The sequence below is a fragment of the Rattus norvegicus genome, chromosome 14 (genome assembly GCF_021556685.1).
Source record: "Rattus norvegicus strain SHRSP/BbbUtx chromosome 14, alternate assembly SHRSP_T2T, whole genome shotgun sequence".
NCBI lineage: Eukaryota > Metazoa > Chordata > Mammalia > Rodentia > Muridae > Rattus > Rattus norvegicus.
The window spans coordinates 1801052-1817974 of NC_141547.1; the positions used below are offsets into that span (position 1 = coordinate 1801052).

At 41.1% G+C, this 16923-nt stretch overlaps 1 protein-coding gene across 16 annotated transcripts in view; it reads left to right on the plus strand.

The window, feature by feature from the left end:
• Positions 1-16923, plus strand: part of Evi5 (ecotropic viral integration site 5) — a 145648-nt gene that overhangs the window by 51646 nt on the left and 77079 nt on the right. For all 16 annotated transcript variants that reach the window (NM_001271410.1, XM_087582063.1, XM_087582062.1 and 13 more), the window contains 8 exon segments: positions 163-387; positions 1261-1335; positions 5791-5916; positions 7813-7956; positions 8785-8874; positions 8967-9064; positions 11110-11170; positions 15779-15832. In NM_001271410.1, coding sequence (NP_001258339.1) covers positions 163-387; positions 1261-1335; positions 5791-5916; positions 7813-7956; positions 8785-8874; positions 8967-9064; positions 11110-11170; positions 15779-15832 — 873 coding nt within the window.

Genomic DNA, 16923 nt, shown 5'->3' on the forward strand with positions numbered 1-16923 from the left:
CAAGGGCCAAATCGTAGCCTTGTTTAAAGAATTTCATTATTATTAAACAAACTTTGTACATTATAAATTTGATAAGGTTTTCCATTCCAACACTCCCCTCCCTAGAATTCTTGGATTATAGGGTATGAGACAGTTAGAGGTTTGTTTCCTTTCTCTTCTTAGGAGCTCGTTCGTAAAGGGATACCCCACCACTTCAGAGCCATAGTTTGGCAGCTTCTGTGTGATGCTCAGACTATGCCGGTTAAGGACCAGTATTCAGAGCTACTGAAGATGACGTCACCTTGTGAGAAGCTGATCCGGAGGGACATTGCCAGAACTTACCCAGAACACAACTTCTTTAAGGAAAAAGATAGCCTTGGACAGGAGGTTTTATTTAATGTAATGAAGGTGAGCTCCATTTACTCACTTTTTAAAAATGAAATGAATCTGTAAAAGGCAGAAATTCTACATTTCCATACTGAAGCATGAATTCCCATCATGATAATCAGGTACTTGGGCAATAACTTAGTTTTAGGGCACTTTCTGCTTTAATTCTGAGGCTTCATCAACATGTAGTTTGGAGAACTTATTAGAAAACTTGTCACATTATTTACCCTTGGTTGACAAAACTAACTAACTTTCACTGACTATGCTTTTTTTTTTTTCTTTTTTTTTTTTTCCCTTTTTTCCGGAGGTGGGAACCGAACCCAGGGCCTTGCGTTTGCTAGGCAAGCGCTCTACCACTAAGCTAAATCCCCAACCCCCTATGCTGGGTTCTTTATGATAAATAGTTCACACTGCAACCACTTCACTAGCTGTGATAATGGTCCTCGTTGTAAAGTGTGCTCAGCTCTTTAAAGGATACCCTGGCTTCTTCAATGTTGCCTTCCCAGTTTCTTTTTCTCCCATCTAACTCTGTGAAGTACCAGTCTCTTAAGTCATTTGAATTTTGTTGTTTTACCTTAACTGGATGTACTATTTATCTCTATCAGATAAAGATTTTACTTGACTTTTAAGCTCTATGGCCTTTCTAAGTGCAAATTACTTTATTTTCTTTGTCCTTAGGAGCTTCCACTTTCTTATTGGGAAATTGTCAAAAGAAATTTTATGTAATAAACCATTTGCTTTTTAAATATTTATAGAATAATATCTGCAACAAGTAAGCAAGAGCTTTTAAAACAGTAAACAGACTTTTAATTTAACCGTCCCACCAGTTTTAGGTTTTAGAGAAGGTGATAGATTATCCGTGTGGAGTATTTGAATGTCACATTTCACTTCTAGGCGTACTCCTTAGTGGACCGCGAGGTTGGCTACTGTCAGGGCAGTGCTTTCATAGTTGGACTGCTGCTTCTGCAGGTGAGTTGGCGGGTGTGAGTAGCAACTCCCTAAACATAATACACACAGTAATTTACATTTGCACTTAAAAGGTAAAATGATGTATGCTAATCCTGTCTTGCCACTGAAAGAAGTTTCAAGTCCTGTACTCTCCCCTCTCCCCTCTCCCCTCTCCCCTCTCCCCTCTCCCTTCTCCCCTCTCCCCTCTCCCCTCTGCCCTCTCCCCTCTGCCCTCTCCCCTCTCCCCCTTCCTTTTTTCCTCGTCCCTCCTCGCTCTACCTTCCTCCATCTTTCTCCTTCCTCTTTACTCCTTTGCTGGAGATTGAACCTAGGGCTTTGTGTGCTGTATCACTGAGCTACAGGCCCAGTTTTCTAACTTGGAAAAATAATTGCTCTATATGTGTGGCTCAGACACAGCTTCAGGGGTTGATTCTCTTTCAGGGATGTAACTTGGGTCACTCAGCTTCCTTTACTGTCCCAGGGGCATGATGCTATTGATTAATTTGGGAATGGATTTGGGTAGGACATTCTTAGAATTTAGAACAAGACAATATAGTTTTGAAGGGAAATGACATATACATTAATTTCTTTAGCCTTGTTGAAAATCTATTTATTCTTTTTTTTTTTTTCGGAGCTGGGGACCGAACCCAGGGCCTTGCGCTTGCTAGGCAAGCTCTCTACCACTGAGCCAAATCCCCAACCCGAAAATCTATTTATTCTATTTTCCTTTTTATTTAGTCTCAGAGTTTCAGGCCTGGAAAGTGACTTGATGTGAGCTGTGTATGTAGGCTGTTGTTTGTGGCTCCGTTCTGCACTCACTTGGGCTGGATTAGTTACCTTTCTGTTTTAGATAATCTTCATGTGGTACATTGTGAGAGCTACATAAAGTGATGCAGGTGTGCGTCTGCAGGCGTTGGCACACGGGAGGCACTCAGAGGCTCGTCTGTTGTAAGGAGGTGGACAGAGTAGGAATCAGAAGCTGCTTTGTGACTCTCAGGCCCCGTGTAAGGACTCTCCCTTCTCACTTTGTCTGTCGCTCAGGTGCTAGGGATAGAGCCCAGGGCTTCAGGCTCCCTGAGCTCCTGCTCTCTACTGTTGCACCCTACAAACTGCTGACCACCACTGTCATGCCCACTGTTATGAGAGCTGCTAGCCGTCTACTGTAGGGTATTTTTCCATGGTAGGTAAAGCTGAGTTATCCCTTATGTAAGGGATATGTTAATGTTGTTACGTATGTTAATGTTGATGTAGTTAGATCTTCCACAAAGTTGTAATCTTTCTGACTTGTGATTGTCACCTTTTTACTATTAAAGTCAAATATTGTTATTATCAGCCTAGTGAACTTCGCCACAAATCTCTTCTTTTATATTGACTTCAAAATAACATTTTAGTGTTCATCTCTGCTGAGCATCTAGACTCTAGATTCTAGAGAGCAGTGTTTTCCTTCCTGATGACCGAGTCTTGCACAGCTGCTTTGCTGGAGTTTGCTGTGCAGCATCCGTACCACAGTTTCACTTCGCTCTAACAATTGTTCACTAAGTATTTAGCCTTAGGAAGCCTTGGGCCTTCCAAATTTCTTGTTTCCTGAGCCTCCTGCCCCTCCACAAGAGAATGTTTTAGTCTTGGAAAAATAGGTACACAAGAAGTAGAAAACAGATTTCAATTTGTGGTGTGGCTGTAGAGCCTGAGACATTAGCTGCCTGCCAGGCTCAGGCTTCAGGGGGGAGTCAAAAGCTAGAGAATTCATCTTAGTGAAAATGAGTAGGAGGCGACCCAGCAGTTCGAGAAGGCCACATTAAAGTTTGTGAGGGAGTAGATGGGTTGTTTGGTTGGCATGAGTCCTAGGAAGCAGAGGCTGATTCTGTGGAAGTGGCTCTGAAGTTCAAGTGATACTTTGCTAACTGCTGCTCTTTCAGGTGACCTGAGGGTGGGGGACATAGCAGCTACCTTAGGGTGCAGCATGTTTCATCTCACGGAAGACACAAGCAGAAGCTTGGAACTAGAGTCAGATGAGGAGAGCCATAAAAATGGCTCAGGCTTCATGCTGTGATTGGCATAAGTCAGTGGGGCTTTAGGGCTTGAATTACTATAGGGATGGTTTCCACAGCAGAATGTGTGGGTGTGTTAGGACAGAGGAAGGACATGCAGGCGCCTTATGTCCTTAGCTGTGTTGAGGCTGGAAAAATGTATTTCGTCATTTGCAAACATCTTCAGTAAGTGGGACACTGAGAGATCTTTTGGGGATATTCTCTTTTAAAATGTATTTACAGAGCTGGGTGGGGGTGGCACATGCCATTAGTTCCAGTACTCTGGAATCAGAGGTAGCTGGATCTCTGTGAGTTCAAGGCTAGCCCTGTCTACAGAGTGAATTCTAGGACAGCCAGGGCTACACAGACAAACCCTGTCTCAGGGGGAAAAAAACCCACCCCAAAAGAAATGTACTTATAGACTGCAAATGAAGAATAGAAAACTATTATTTTTCGAAAGATATCTAGTTATGCAAATGCTATCCCTTAAATATTTTCAATGCTTTTTAAAAGTTACTTCTTTCAATGTCCCTGTGTAGGGGAATGCCAGGGCAGGGAGATGGGAGTGAGTGAGGGAGTGGGTGGATGGGGGAGCACTCTCATAGAAGCAGGAGGAGGGGGCAGATAAGGGGTTTCCAGAGGGGAAGTCGGGAAAGGGGATAACATTTGAAATGTAAGTAAAGAAAATATCCTATAAACAAGTTATTTTCTTATTAGGTATTTCCTAGCGATTTATACTTTTTTTTTTTTTTTTTTTTTTTGGTTCTTTTTTTCGGAGCTGGGGACCGAACCCAGGGCGATTTATACTTTTAAAACACAATTACGGATAGAACTCGGAAGTTCTTTTAATGTCTACATGATATATCACTTCTGTTCAGAATTCCTAAAGCTTTCCAGCTGTCTTAAGTAAAAGTAAAAACTTAACAGAACGACTCGAACCTAGAGTGTTTTCATTTTTCTTCTTTATTACTCCTTTACTCGTGACTTCTTTTAAGTAATACAAGTTTAATCTGGTTAATTTTTTTATTCTGCTTGGATCTGCTAAGTGCTTGTGCACATTGCACCTTGTTCACGGCCTAACCTGAGCTCCAGCTCAGTGGCCTCTGCTTGCTGATCAAGCTTGCAGCAGGACTCCGTCTTTAGGTCTGTCTTAGAGACTTTTCTATTGCCAAGAAGAGACACCATAACCGGGGCAACTTACAAAAGAAGGTTTTATAAGGGCTTGCTTACAGTTTCAGGGTGAGGCCATGGCCATCATGGTAGGGAGCATGGCGACAGGCAGGCAGATGGGCGTGGCACTGGAGCAGTAGCTGAGACCTCACATCCGAGAGTTGGAGTGGAGGGGGAAGGAGAGGAAAAGAGGGGCAAAGAGGAGAGAAGAAGGGGAAAGGAGAGGAGATACAGATAGAGACTGGGCCTGGTGTGAGCTTTTGAATCCTAAAATCCCACAGCCAGTAACATCTTCTCCCACAAGGCCACACTTCCTAATCCTTTCCAAAATGTCCACTAAGTGGGACTGAGCCATGGGATCGTTTTCTGTCTTAGGTCTGTACCCTCTTTCTTCCAGGGCTGTTCTTTCCTCGGTACTCCCTCGTCTCCTTTACTAGTTCTTAAAATGTGTTTTATTAAGTCTCCATTCCTTCCTGACTTACATAAATAGTGGTTTGTTTCCCCAGCACTCCCACCTCTTCCAGTTTATTTCCATAGCATTCATCACCACCAACAAATTAATATGATTTATTCTGTGTATTATCTGTTTATCTCTAGAAAGTCTAAGGTCCTTTTTTTTTTTTTTTTTTTTTTTTTGGTTCTTTTTTTTGGAGCTGGGGACCGAACCCAAAGTCTAAGGTCCTTAAGAGTAAAGTCTATATGTGTTTTGATGTTATTCTTGTATTTAGAAGGAAAAATCTACCTGTAAATGGATACTTGTTAATTACATTAGATAGGTTCAGTTCAGGGTAGTATGGCTGTAGACATATAGGTTGATTAAATACTGAATATATAGCTGTAGACATATAGGTTAATTAAATTACTGAATTAGACCAGTTGAGGCATTGGTCTCAGAGTTTCCATTCTCAGACTTGGAAGCCTGGAACCGCCTGACTTTGATGGTTGTACTGCTTTTTATATTGGTCTCTATGTCCATTCAAAACATTGTTCGTAGGCCAAGTTCAGTGTCCAAAACCCTTGTGCAAAAGTAGGTGTGGCAGGTGCTTGTGCAGTCCCAGTGCTAGAAACTTGTGCTCTGTGCGTCCCTGTCTCAAGAGAACAGAATGTATGGAGCCCAAGGAGTGGCCTCCATGATTGACCCCCTGGCCTCTGAACACCTGCACACATAAACACATGTAGGTCAAAGCAAAAAAGAAACTATTTGCTACTGAGCTATGCTTTGTTTAGAATATGGTTTTATTTGTATGTCATAAAATGTTATTTTTTCTTTTTAAAATAGATGCCAGAAGAAGAAGCTTTTTGCGTATTTTTTAAATTAATGCAAGACTACCGACTTCGTGAACTGTTTAAGCCAAGTATGGCAGAGTTGGGCCTGTGCATGTACCAGTTTGAATGCATGATACAGGTAAATGTCCACTCTCACCTTCTGCACCCCCTCTTTGAAAAGTCATCTTAGCAAACTTTATACAAATGCACAGAAGCTGTTCCTATAGAGAACCTGGTGTAGTTCCTGCCACCCACATGGCACCTTACAACCATTTATAAATCATGTTCTAGAGGGTCAGATGCCTTGTTGTGGTCTCTGTGGCATAGAAACATACAGTGCACAAAAGTACATGAAGGAAAAATACTTAAACACGTTTTAAAAAGGGGCAAAGCAACATTTGGGAAAAAAACCCAGTGTTTTAATTCCATGATGATTTGGTCAGTTTAGCACAATTAGACCTACTTCTAAATGAGGAGCTGTCAACAAGCCAGCTGCGGTCTGGGACTTTCTCATTCAGACTTTAAGCATTGGTGTCAAATGTGCCATGACTGACCTGTGTGCTGCTGCTGTCACTGCTGGGTGGTCTGAGTCTCCTGTAGCAGGCCAGTTCACTGCTTGTGGACACTGTGTCTGTTAACACCCCTTCCTTCTCTTCCTTCCCCTGACATCTCATTTTCCCCATCTTACGATGTAACTAGTTTAAGGTTCAAATGATCTAGAAGTCACAATAAACGTGAAGAAGATTAGAATCAAAATCAAGTGGAAATTTTTTTTTTTTTTTTTTAAAGACCGGGTCTCACTATGAAGCCTTGGCTGGTCTAGAACTTATGTAGACCAGACTGGCCTTAAACTCACAGGGATCTTTCTGCTTTTGCCTCCTGAATGCTGGGATTAAAAGTGTATGGCACCACACCTGGTGAAAGGTGAAAAACATTTTTGAAAATTTTTTATCTTTCTAGATTTGATTATTTTTTAACTTAATTTTAAAATTTATTTATAAATAACCTTACTGTACTGTCCTTTAATAGAAAAGTATGAGTATTCTTCTTTAGTTCAATTTTAGTTCGATGGAAAGAGTTTTAGAATATGGGTCAGCCTTTCTGTTGACACAAGAGGCAGATTACTTAAGACAGGGTTTCTTTGTGTACCCCAGGCTGGCCTGGAACTCCCTGTGTAGACCAGACTGCCCTTGAACTCACAGAGAGAGATCCGCCTGCCTATGCCTCTGGAGTACTGGGATTAAAGGTGTGTGCAACCACCGCCCAGCCGAGAGTCACCTTTCTCTGGAGTCATAAAATCTTGTGTGTTGTATAAAGAATGGGATATGAAAATGTTTTCATACTTTAAGAAAAAATCAGAATACATCTGAGGTAATTTTTCTTCTTTCTGAAATAGTAATTTTGTTTGTTGATACAAACCTTAAACTCTTGATGCTAAGTGTTAAGACAGTTCTGAAGGCCTTGTCATTTTTCCTACTTTGCAGGAAGTAAAGATGAATGACTGACTGATGGTATATGTAGTCCTTGAAAGTCCATCATGGCTTTTCTTTTATTTAAACATTTTTAGAAGTATTAAAGCTGGGGCTGGGGATTTAGCTCAGTGGTCGAGCGCTTACCTAGGAAGCGCAAGGCCCTGGGTTCGGTCCCCAGCTCCGAAAAAAAGAACCAAAAAAAAAAAAAAAAGTATTAAAGCTAATTAAAAAGTGTAGAGGACACCAACAACTATAGTCACCAAGACGACAAAGAGGAATAAACATTCTTTGACTCTGTTGTTCAGTAGAGTGTTATGGCTGGATGGATATTTGACTATGATAGGTTTTGCTTATCAGTGAATCGTTGTGAAGATGGACCTGAAGTTCAGTTCCTGTCATTTCTTTGCCCTCCCGAGAGTGCAGCTGTTAACTCAGTGTCAATGTTTACAGTTGAAGTTTTCTGTAATTCTAGGCCTTTGTGTTTAATGTAGGCTTACCTGGGGATAATCTGCCTTGAAACCCTCAGCTTAACTGTGTTTTAACTATTCTTTTCTCTTCTCTAGGAGTATCTTCCAGAGCTCTTTGTACATTTTCAGTCTCAGAGTTTCCATACATCAATGTATGCATCATCCTGGTTCCTGACTATCTTTCTTACAACTTTCCCACTACCAATTGCAACAAGGATATTTGACATCTTTATGTCTGAGGTAAGCTACATGAACAGACTAGGAATAACAGCATTGATAAAGGAGTCATTGGTTAATTAGAGCAGGGCAGTGCAGGGAGAAGCGAGAGAGCCTGTGTCTCCACTGCACTGCTTCTGTAATTATCTCATGTAAACCTCCCAACAGCCTTACTGGGTGGTCCTGACCCTGTTCCCATTGTTAGTTGAGGAAGCTGAGATTTACGGGGCGTCTGAGTCCAGACAGGTCCAGTTCCTGAGGCTGTATCGAGGATTCAGATATATACAGTTAGGTTTTGAACTTGCTCTCTGAATTCATCCTCCTTATCACCTTTGAATGGTACAGGGAGAGTAAATGAGAAGTAAATTCTCTCCCAGTTAGTATTGTTGTAGTGCATCTATTTCCCAAACAATAAGACAGGTCATTCCTGTGACTGCTCTCCCATTGCCTGTGACATGGAAGTGATCTTTGTCCTCTGTTTCTGAATGTAACATTCTGAATGCAACTTCTTGGAAGGATCAGTTTATATGATTTATCTAAACAATTTGGGATGGAGTTGGCATTCAACAGGTAGTCAGTGCTGTGATTTCCATATCGAATCTGTCCTCTCATTTGTTTTCTTGGAACATAGCCCTGCCCATTTTTACATGTGTTGTGTCCACTGCAGGGCTACGTGGTATAGTCAGAAGGGTGGGCATCAAGTGTAAAATGCTTGCTCTCTGACTCTTACAGAAAATGTGTGTCAGTTCTCAGTTTAGATCCTTAATGCTTACTTTGGTATTATTTTGACTGGTTAATTTTTTGTTGATGGAAGAGTAAACAAATTTAACTTTATTTAATTTGTTTCATCAGGGTTTAGAAATAGTGTTTCGAGTAGGATTAGCACTTCTTCAGATGAATCAGGCAGAATTAATGCAACTTGACATGGAAGGGATGTTACAGGTAAGTCATTCAGGAGTTCTTAAATGTTTCTAGATCTGTCATTAATGGAGCATGTATAGTAACAATTCTGCTTTTCATTTATTATTTCTTAGCACTTCCAGAAGGTCATTCCACATCAGTTTGATGGTGGCCCAGAAAAATTAATCCAGTCAGCTTACCAAGTCAAATACAACTCAAAAAAAATGAAAAAGTAAGTAATTTGTATGATCGCACAGCTGTAGAACTTACTGAAGCATCTAGGCAGTGCAGTGGACATAGGAAACAGTGCAGTGAAAAGTGCCATATTTTTCTTCCTTAGGCTAGAAACGTTTTAATCTCACTAGGTAGTATCAGCTTCAGTACAGCACAGACAATATTAGACTATCATTCCACTTTTAATACTGATACACAGGATCACTCTGCATACCTTTTTTTTTTTCTCTCCCATGATCTCTTTTTTCTTGCTTCCCATTCTGATGGGAGTCAGGTGCATTTATGCACGTGTGGACGAGCGTGCTGCTGTTTCTAATCACGTGGTTACTCTTGGGAGTGAGCGGAGGGACTGAGCATTCTAAGTACACGTTCCACCACCAGGTTGTACACCAAGCCTCCCTCCTGTGCTACTTTTCTGAGAACATATTGAGTGGTTCTAGCCACTGACATGGCTCTCCTCACAGTCTGCCCCAGTGTTACCTCCGTGCCTGCAGCACAGCCAACCAGCAGCAAGGATGAGAGATGTTTAGATTCTCATCTCATTTCCAAGATGTTCAAGATGCTCAGACTCAGTTCCTGCCTTAGACCTTTTCTCTGTCTTAAAAGTAAGGTCAGTATGACGTTAAGTAAGAGTTGTGGCTGTTTCTTCTCCAGCTCCTAGTATTTACTTAAATGACTCCTAGCCCAATGGCTTAGTTAGAGTTCATGCGCTGGAGCTTCTGTGGTTTAAAGTGTTTCTAAGCTGTAGCAGTGCTTGCAAGATGTTTGCTGTTCTTTTGAGATAGTGTTTCACTTTGTAGGTCAGACTGGCCTTGAACTCTGGCCATCTTCCTAACTGCACTTATACAGGATTAAAAGTATGGGCCACCATGTGTGACTTCCTCCCTTTTTCTAAATAAAGTATTTTGTTCCTTTTTGATACTAATTCAGAGTACAAGATGCTCCCATCTCCCCCAGGCCTGTGCTGTTAATATTCCTTCTGTACTTTATCCTTAACTTGTATTCATTCAGTCTGCGTGCTTGCACCCACAGACAGGCTCAATGGAGTCTGCCCTTTCCTTGTCTTTCTTGTGATATGGCTTATTGTGTAGCCCAGAATAATCTGCAGTTCACTATTTTCCTGCCTGTACCTCCTGGGTGCTGGAATCACAAGTGTGTGCCACCACACCTGGCGTTTTGAAGCTCTCTTTATGTCATTTTCTTTGTGCTAAGAAGGTAAATTTGCATTGACACTTAAAACTGCCAAAACAAAACCAGCACAGCATTCCATCTTGCTTTTTATGAGATCTAATTCTTTTTTTTTTTTCTTTTTTCTTTTTTTTCGGAGCTAGGCAAGCGCTGTACCACTGAGCTAAATCCCCAACCCATGAGCTCTAATTCTAAAGGAATAGTTTATAGCCACTAGCCTGACTCCTAAGTACCATTTTTTTTCAACCAGGAAAATATTCATATATATAAAAATAGGTAAATACCCATATTTTATATCTAGCTTTAACAGTTATTAATACTTTGCCATATTTATTTTCCTTCTTAGAAATTATAAAGCAGAGTACAGAAACCATGATGCCTTATTCTCTGATACGTCAGTGTTCATGGTATAAAGCAGTTGCCTGCTTTCCCTGCTGTGTGACTGTGACTTCTTAACCATGGTGCTGTGTCTGGTGCATGCCTCGGGTGTTGTTACCACGGACTGTGTCACACGCGTGGACTACATCTACATTTCCTGTCCTGACCTCCCCACTCCACCCAGTCCACCGCTCTGCTATTCGTTTCTCACAAAAACTGTTTCTAGTTGTACCTGGAGGAGAAGTCAGGGATGCGTTTGATGTTAATAATGTTCTTTGTTGTTGCTATTGGCTTTTTAGTACAGGGCTTCTCTGTGTAGCCCTGGCTGTCCTGGAACTTGCTCTATAGACAAGGCTGGCCTCAGATTCAGAGGTCCGCCTGCCTCTGCCTCTCATGCCTGGCTAACAAGTTCTTTTAAGTTAAACAATAACTACTTTTGGATGAAAATATACCTTTAATTTTCTCTCTTATTTTTAGACTTGAAAAAGAATACACTACAATAAAAACTAAAGAAATGGAAGAGCAAGGTGAAATTAAAGTAAGCATCACAGGGCTTTTCAAATCACTGCAGATACATTTCTTCAGGCCAGGGGTATTGGGATCTGCCTGTAGTTGGAAGTAGGATGGTGTGAGTGAAGTTGCTGTCCTTCTGCTGTGAGAAGAAATAGCTGTTTCCATGCCTTGACCTGTTCCTCAGGAGAAGAGCTGTGGAAACTGCGTTCTTCTGCAACGTTTGTAAAACTGGCAGAGAAAGTATTTGTTGTGTTGTGCAGTTCAGAGCAGGGTGACATAGTTTGGCTTTACAGAACAAGGGTTGGGCTAGTTGGGCCAATTGTGGCCTGGCAGGATCCCTTGGCCAGCATAAATTTCTCTCCTTTAAGCAAAAATTATGGTTTTGAATCATCCTCCGGAAAGCAGGTAGATTTTCAATTTGAAGCAAATAAATGCATTTGTACTCTGAACTCCTTATCTGTACCTCTGCAAGCCAAGAAATTCCTTTTAATTTAGAAAATACTGGTTTCTGTAATCATATAAATAAGGTCTTACATATCTAGTACTGTGTACTAACCTTGTACAAGAAAAAATAAGTTTGACATCTTTAAACTGATAGAACCCTTAATGTTTGTACAGTGCCAGCTCAGCACAGTGAACTCAGATATATTTCCCAACGTTTCCAAAAGGCTGGAACCTTTGTTTATCTGAGATAGGCAAGCCTTTTAAATCCTTCTGAGCCTACTGCTCCACTGTAGGAGTGGGACTGTAGGCATTTGCCACCAGGCCTGGCAACGTCAAACAATTCTTACTACACTTATTCACTCAGTAATTCTTGTGTGACTCTGTGTGTGTGTGTGTGTGTGTGTGTGTGTGTGTGCGTGCACGTGCATGCGTGTTAATATGTCCTTTTGTCGTTGGCTTTTTAGTAAGGTGTACCATGTGCACCATGCATGGCAATAGTACGATGGCGCTCTGTGTCTTGCAGGAGTTGGCTCCCTTCCTTAGACTACCATGTCTGCCCCAGAGATGCTGGCAAGTGCCTTTGCAGACAGCCCACCTCTCCGCCTCAAGCCTAGGATCCTTATGAGCCCTTGGTGCGCTCAGAGCTGATGTTTGGAAGTTGCCTTTTCTTCTGATGCTGTGGGGTGGGAATCATGGATTATGCACTCTGATTGGATGATCCAGTATCTAATTTCCTTATGTGCCAATCTCTAGTATGCCAAAAATAAAACAATTTAAAGAAATTAATTGTGGGCTGGAGAGATGGCTCAGTGGTCAAGAGCACTGATTGCTCTTCCTACAGGTCCTGAGTTCAGTTCCCAGCAACCACATGGTGGCTCACAACCATCTGTAATGGGATCTGATGCCCTCTCTGGTGTGTCTAAAGACAACTACAGTGTGCTTAATAATAATAATAATAATAATAATAATAATAATAATAATAAATGTAATTGTGTATAATGGTGTATAAGTGGTGAGCACTTGGAGGGAAGCAAAGGCAGGTGACTCTCTGACTTTGAGGCTAGCCTGGCGTACAGATTTGAGTTGAGGACAGCCAGAGCTACACTGGGAAACCCTATTTTGAAAAGAAAAAAAGAAATGTTTATGTCTTAGTTTGGATTTTCATTGCTGTGAAGAGAAACCGTGACCAAGGCAACATTTAATTGAGACTGATTAGAGGTTCAGAGGTTCAGTTCATCATCGTCATGGTAGGAAGCATGGCAGCATTGAAGTAGGCATGGTGCTACAGAAGGAGCCGAGAGTGCTCTGTCTTGTTCTGAAGGCAAACAGGAGAAGATCGGCTTCAGGCAGCTAGGAGGAAGGTCTCACAGAGCGCACCTCCACAGTGACACACTTCCTGCAGCAAGGCCACTCCTCCCAACAGGGCTACTTCCTAAGGGCCAAGCGTGATCATGTGTTTATTGGTGAGAACAACTCTGGGATTTGATTCTTTCCTTCTGCCCTATGGGTCTCATGGATTGAACTGAGGGTATCAGACTTGGCAGCAAATGTGTTTACCTGCAGTTCTGTCCATCCCATAAAACAACTTAAAAATAGATTTACTTATTTTATGTCTGAATGTTTTGCTTGCATGGATATTAGTAGAACATGTGCATACCTAGTGCCCTGGGGTTCAGAAAGAGTGTGGGACCCCTGTGCTGGCTTTAGTGCTGATTGTGGTCTACCATGTGGGTGCTAAGAACTCAACCCAAGTTCTCTGAAGGAGGAACACGTGCTGTTAACTGCCGACATAAGCTAACTTTATTGATAGGTGTGTCTGATTTTTCACTTGGCCCTAGTAGGCATCAGATGATGACCATTAAGTGTTATTGGGCATGGCTATAAAACACTGCTTGTCTCCAGATGGCTTCAATTAAAGGAGAAGGTGTTTTGGCTAGTTTTTCTCAGAAGCCTCCTGGTTGGGTGATGACCCTCCCTGTTCCCTGTGAGTGTGCCCACCTCATAGCAGCTGTCTCCCACTGGACCTGCTTGCTCACAGTTCTGTCATCTGGTCTGAACCTGTTGGAGGTCTGCACAGTTTTCATACCTAGGACCATGTGGGTCTCCTCCTCCTCCTCCATTGTTACTAAACTCTGCTGTGCAGTTTGCTTTGCTTTTAGGGCTGTTAGTACTGTTAAGTCATACCCCATGTGGGAACCCATGGAAAGGGAGAGTCTTTGTCTTGATGAGTGGGTATAGAGTGTGGGCTATCACAAAATTTGAACATTTGGGACTACAAATCAAGTTTCTGAGGATGGGAGACATCTTGTGTTTTGTGTTAATTCATTTACAGTTCTACAAACAATTCTTGTTCTTAAGAGATGTCACACAAAATCGAGCCATATGAATACAGAATCAAAATGGAAAAGATCTTTAGGCAGCAACTTACAGTGCAGAATAGTCTAAATGAGAAGTAACACTTAAGAAAGGGACCCTGAGGGGCTGGGCAGATAGCTCAACAGCACTTCCGAGGCCCTGAGCATGAGCTGGCAGCTTCTACTGTCTGTACTTCCTTCTGTCTGTACTTCCTACTGTCTGTCTGTACCTGCAGTCTACAGCTGTAGTGCTGTGGGGTATGATGGCTTCTTCTGGTGTGCAGCTGCACATGCAGACAAAACACCCACATACATAGAATACGTGTGTGCGTGTGCGTGTGTATGTGTGTGTGTGTGCGCGTGTGTGTGGTGTGTATTAACACTGAGGTGTATTAGTCAGTCTTACCTGTTAGCTAATTATGAAGTCATAGCACACATGTTTATACAGTGATTTATTTAAAGACAGTATCAATGCCCCAGAGTGGGTGAATACTTGAGTGGGGGCATAAATAAGACAGTATCAAGACATTTGGTTAGGTGTTTTTTGTTTGTTCGTTTGTTTTGTTCAGAGGGAATATTTATAGGAAAGTAGAAGATTTAAAGGGGAGATGGAAATCCAGGTGAATATTCTGAATTTTATTTTAGTATGATTTCTATTGTAATTAACTTGTACAGTGCTTCCTGGTTCAGATTTAGCTCTCTAAATATTTTATGATAAACAAACTGTTTCCTTTTGTTGTTAAATGTAACTTAGAAAACTTGGCGAATCCTTCTTTTTGGGGTGGTGTCCCTTCCCAGACCATGAACGATATTTGTAGTCTGTGGCAGCTGCTATACTGCAAAGAGTGGGGCAAACACTTGAACTAACCACACCCACAAACACAAAGTTCAGGAACAACTTATGAGATTAATAAATTATGTTGATGGACTATAAAAATAAGTATGAAGAGATTGATTGTCAAAGGAATGATTTAGGTTTAACAAGTAGTAATTTGGTAGTAAGTATTGAGAGTCTGACACTAAATAATTACATTATTCAAATGGTATTGAATATATATTTTTAAAATTCGGTTTTACTTTTTATTCAATAAGAAAATACTGGTAATTAGAGTTTTTAATTTCTTAATTAGAAACAATCCATAGTAAATGCTTTACAATATTTATAGATTGGAAGGCTTTTTGATTGTGGATTTATAACATGAATGGAAATTGATATAGTTTAAGCAACATTTTGGCATTTTCCCTATGAATATCCATTTTTAAAGTTTATTCTTTGTTCAACTAATATTTGAACACCAATTATATTGTTAATATCCCTAGGCGACAGGGATGTTAGCATGAGAATATCTAAGTCAGGTTGGAGATGGCTCAGAGGTAAGAGCATGGCTGCTCTTCCAGAGAACCAGGGCTCAATTCCCTGCACCACATGGTGGCTCTTTACTGTCTGTTTCTCCACTTCCAAGGGACTCCAGCCTCCTCTCCTGGACTCCTTGGGCACTGCACACATGTAGTGCACAGATACATGTTCAGGCAAAACTCATACACAGAATATTGAAATAAATCTTAAGACAAAAAGTACAAGCCATTATGAATGGAGAAAACAAAGGCTGTTTATGTAGTATTACATTTAATGTTTAAAGTTTAGTCTCAGCTAGAATAATAAGTGTGATTGTTTCCTTTGCTGTGTATTCTTACTCAATGTTTGATAATCTAACAGTTCCTTACAGTCATTTTTTATTATAAAAGGTACACATTCTCAACACTGTTGACTTAGGCATCTGTTGTTTTCCCTCTTCAAGAATCCTTGCAAACAACCTTTTTTTTTTTCTTGGCAGAGGTTACGCACAGAAAACAGGCTTTTAAAACAGCGCATTGAAACACTAGAAAAAGTAAGTTAATGACTATTGCAAGTTTCTGTTGCATGATTATTGTTTAACTCTAACAAATCTTCACCGAGTCTGGAGTGTGCACCACCTGAGTTGTGGTGCTGACCTCAGCTTCCTTAGCTTACTCTAGTTACTAAAAGTCTCACCGTGTCACCCGCGGTAACATTTAGCTGACGTTTTATTTAGAGAATGGACTGGTATCCTTTACTTTCTTTTCACAGAACTTCTAAAAAGTGTGACTGACTTAGTTGGGGCAACATTCAGACAGGATGTTTTAAAGATGAATTTCAAATGTGCCCTGTCGTTTTCGCCTCATGTTTGAACATGGCAATGGTTCTTTTAAGGCATATAGCAAACAGCTTTATATTTAGTCAAAGTGACTGGTTCCCACCTTAAATTCTGTTTTCACGTTGATTTTCAACACCAGGTACTTTTATAACTCTTTGCTTGGTAGAATTGACTTAACATCTGCTCACTAGCTTTTCCTTCCTGTTTCATGTAATATGAAAGCAAGAGAGTTTTCCCGTTTTTCCTCCTTGATAGACTGTATCTGTAGTGCTGTTTTACAGAATGGGTTGGTGGATAGAGTCTGAGGCTTCCTTGGGTAGGCATGTTGCATGCACAAAGTCCTGATCTCAGTGTCAGCACTGTGTAGTCTGGACAGGGTGACGTCTGTTCATAATCCTCGCACTTGGCGGTGGTAGAAGGAGGGTCAGAAGTTCAGAGCCATGCTCAGCTGTACTGTACCAACCTAGGACACGTGTCTGAGACTGTGTCGCAAAAGCAGAAGCAACCAATATGAGAATTTCCTTAGTTAAAAATAGCCAAATTCAGGGCTGGGGATTTAGCTCAGTGGTAAGCGCAAGGCCCTGGGTTCAGTCCCCAGCTCCGAAAAAAAGAAAAAAAAAATAGCCAAATTCAGAAACTTTTTTTTAAAGCTAAAGGTTCAGAGTAAATTGGTGTGGATCTGCTGCTCATGCTACGCTAGTACCAGGTGTATTTAAAATCTCTCCGAAAATTCATAGCTAAATATCCAAGAGAGAAATAACTAGGAAGGGGTATAGTCGCAATGTTTGTCCTTTATTCTAGAAACC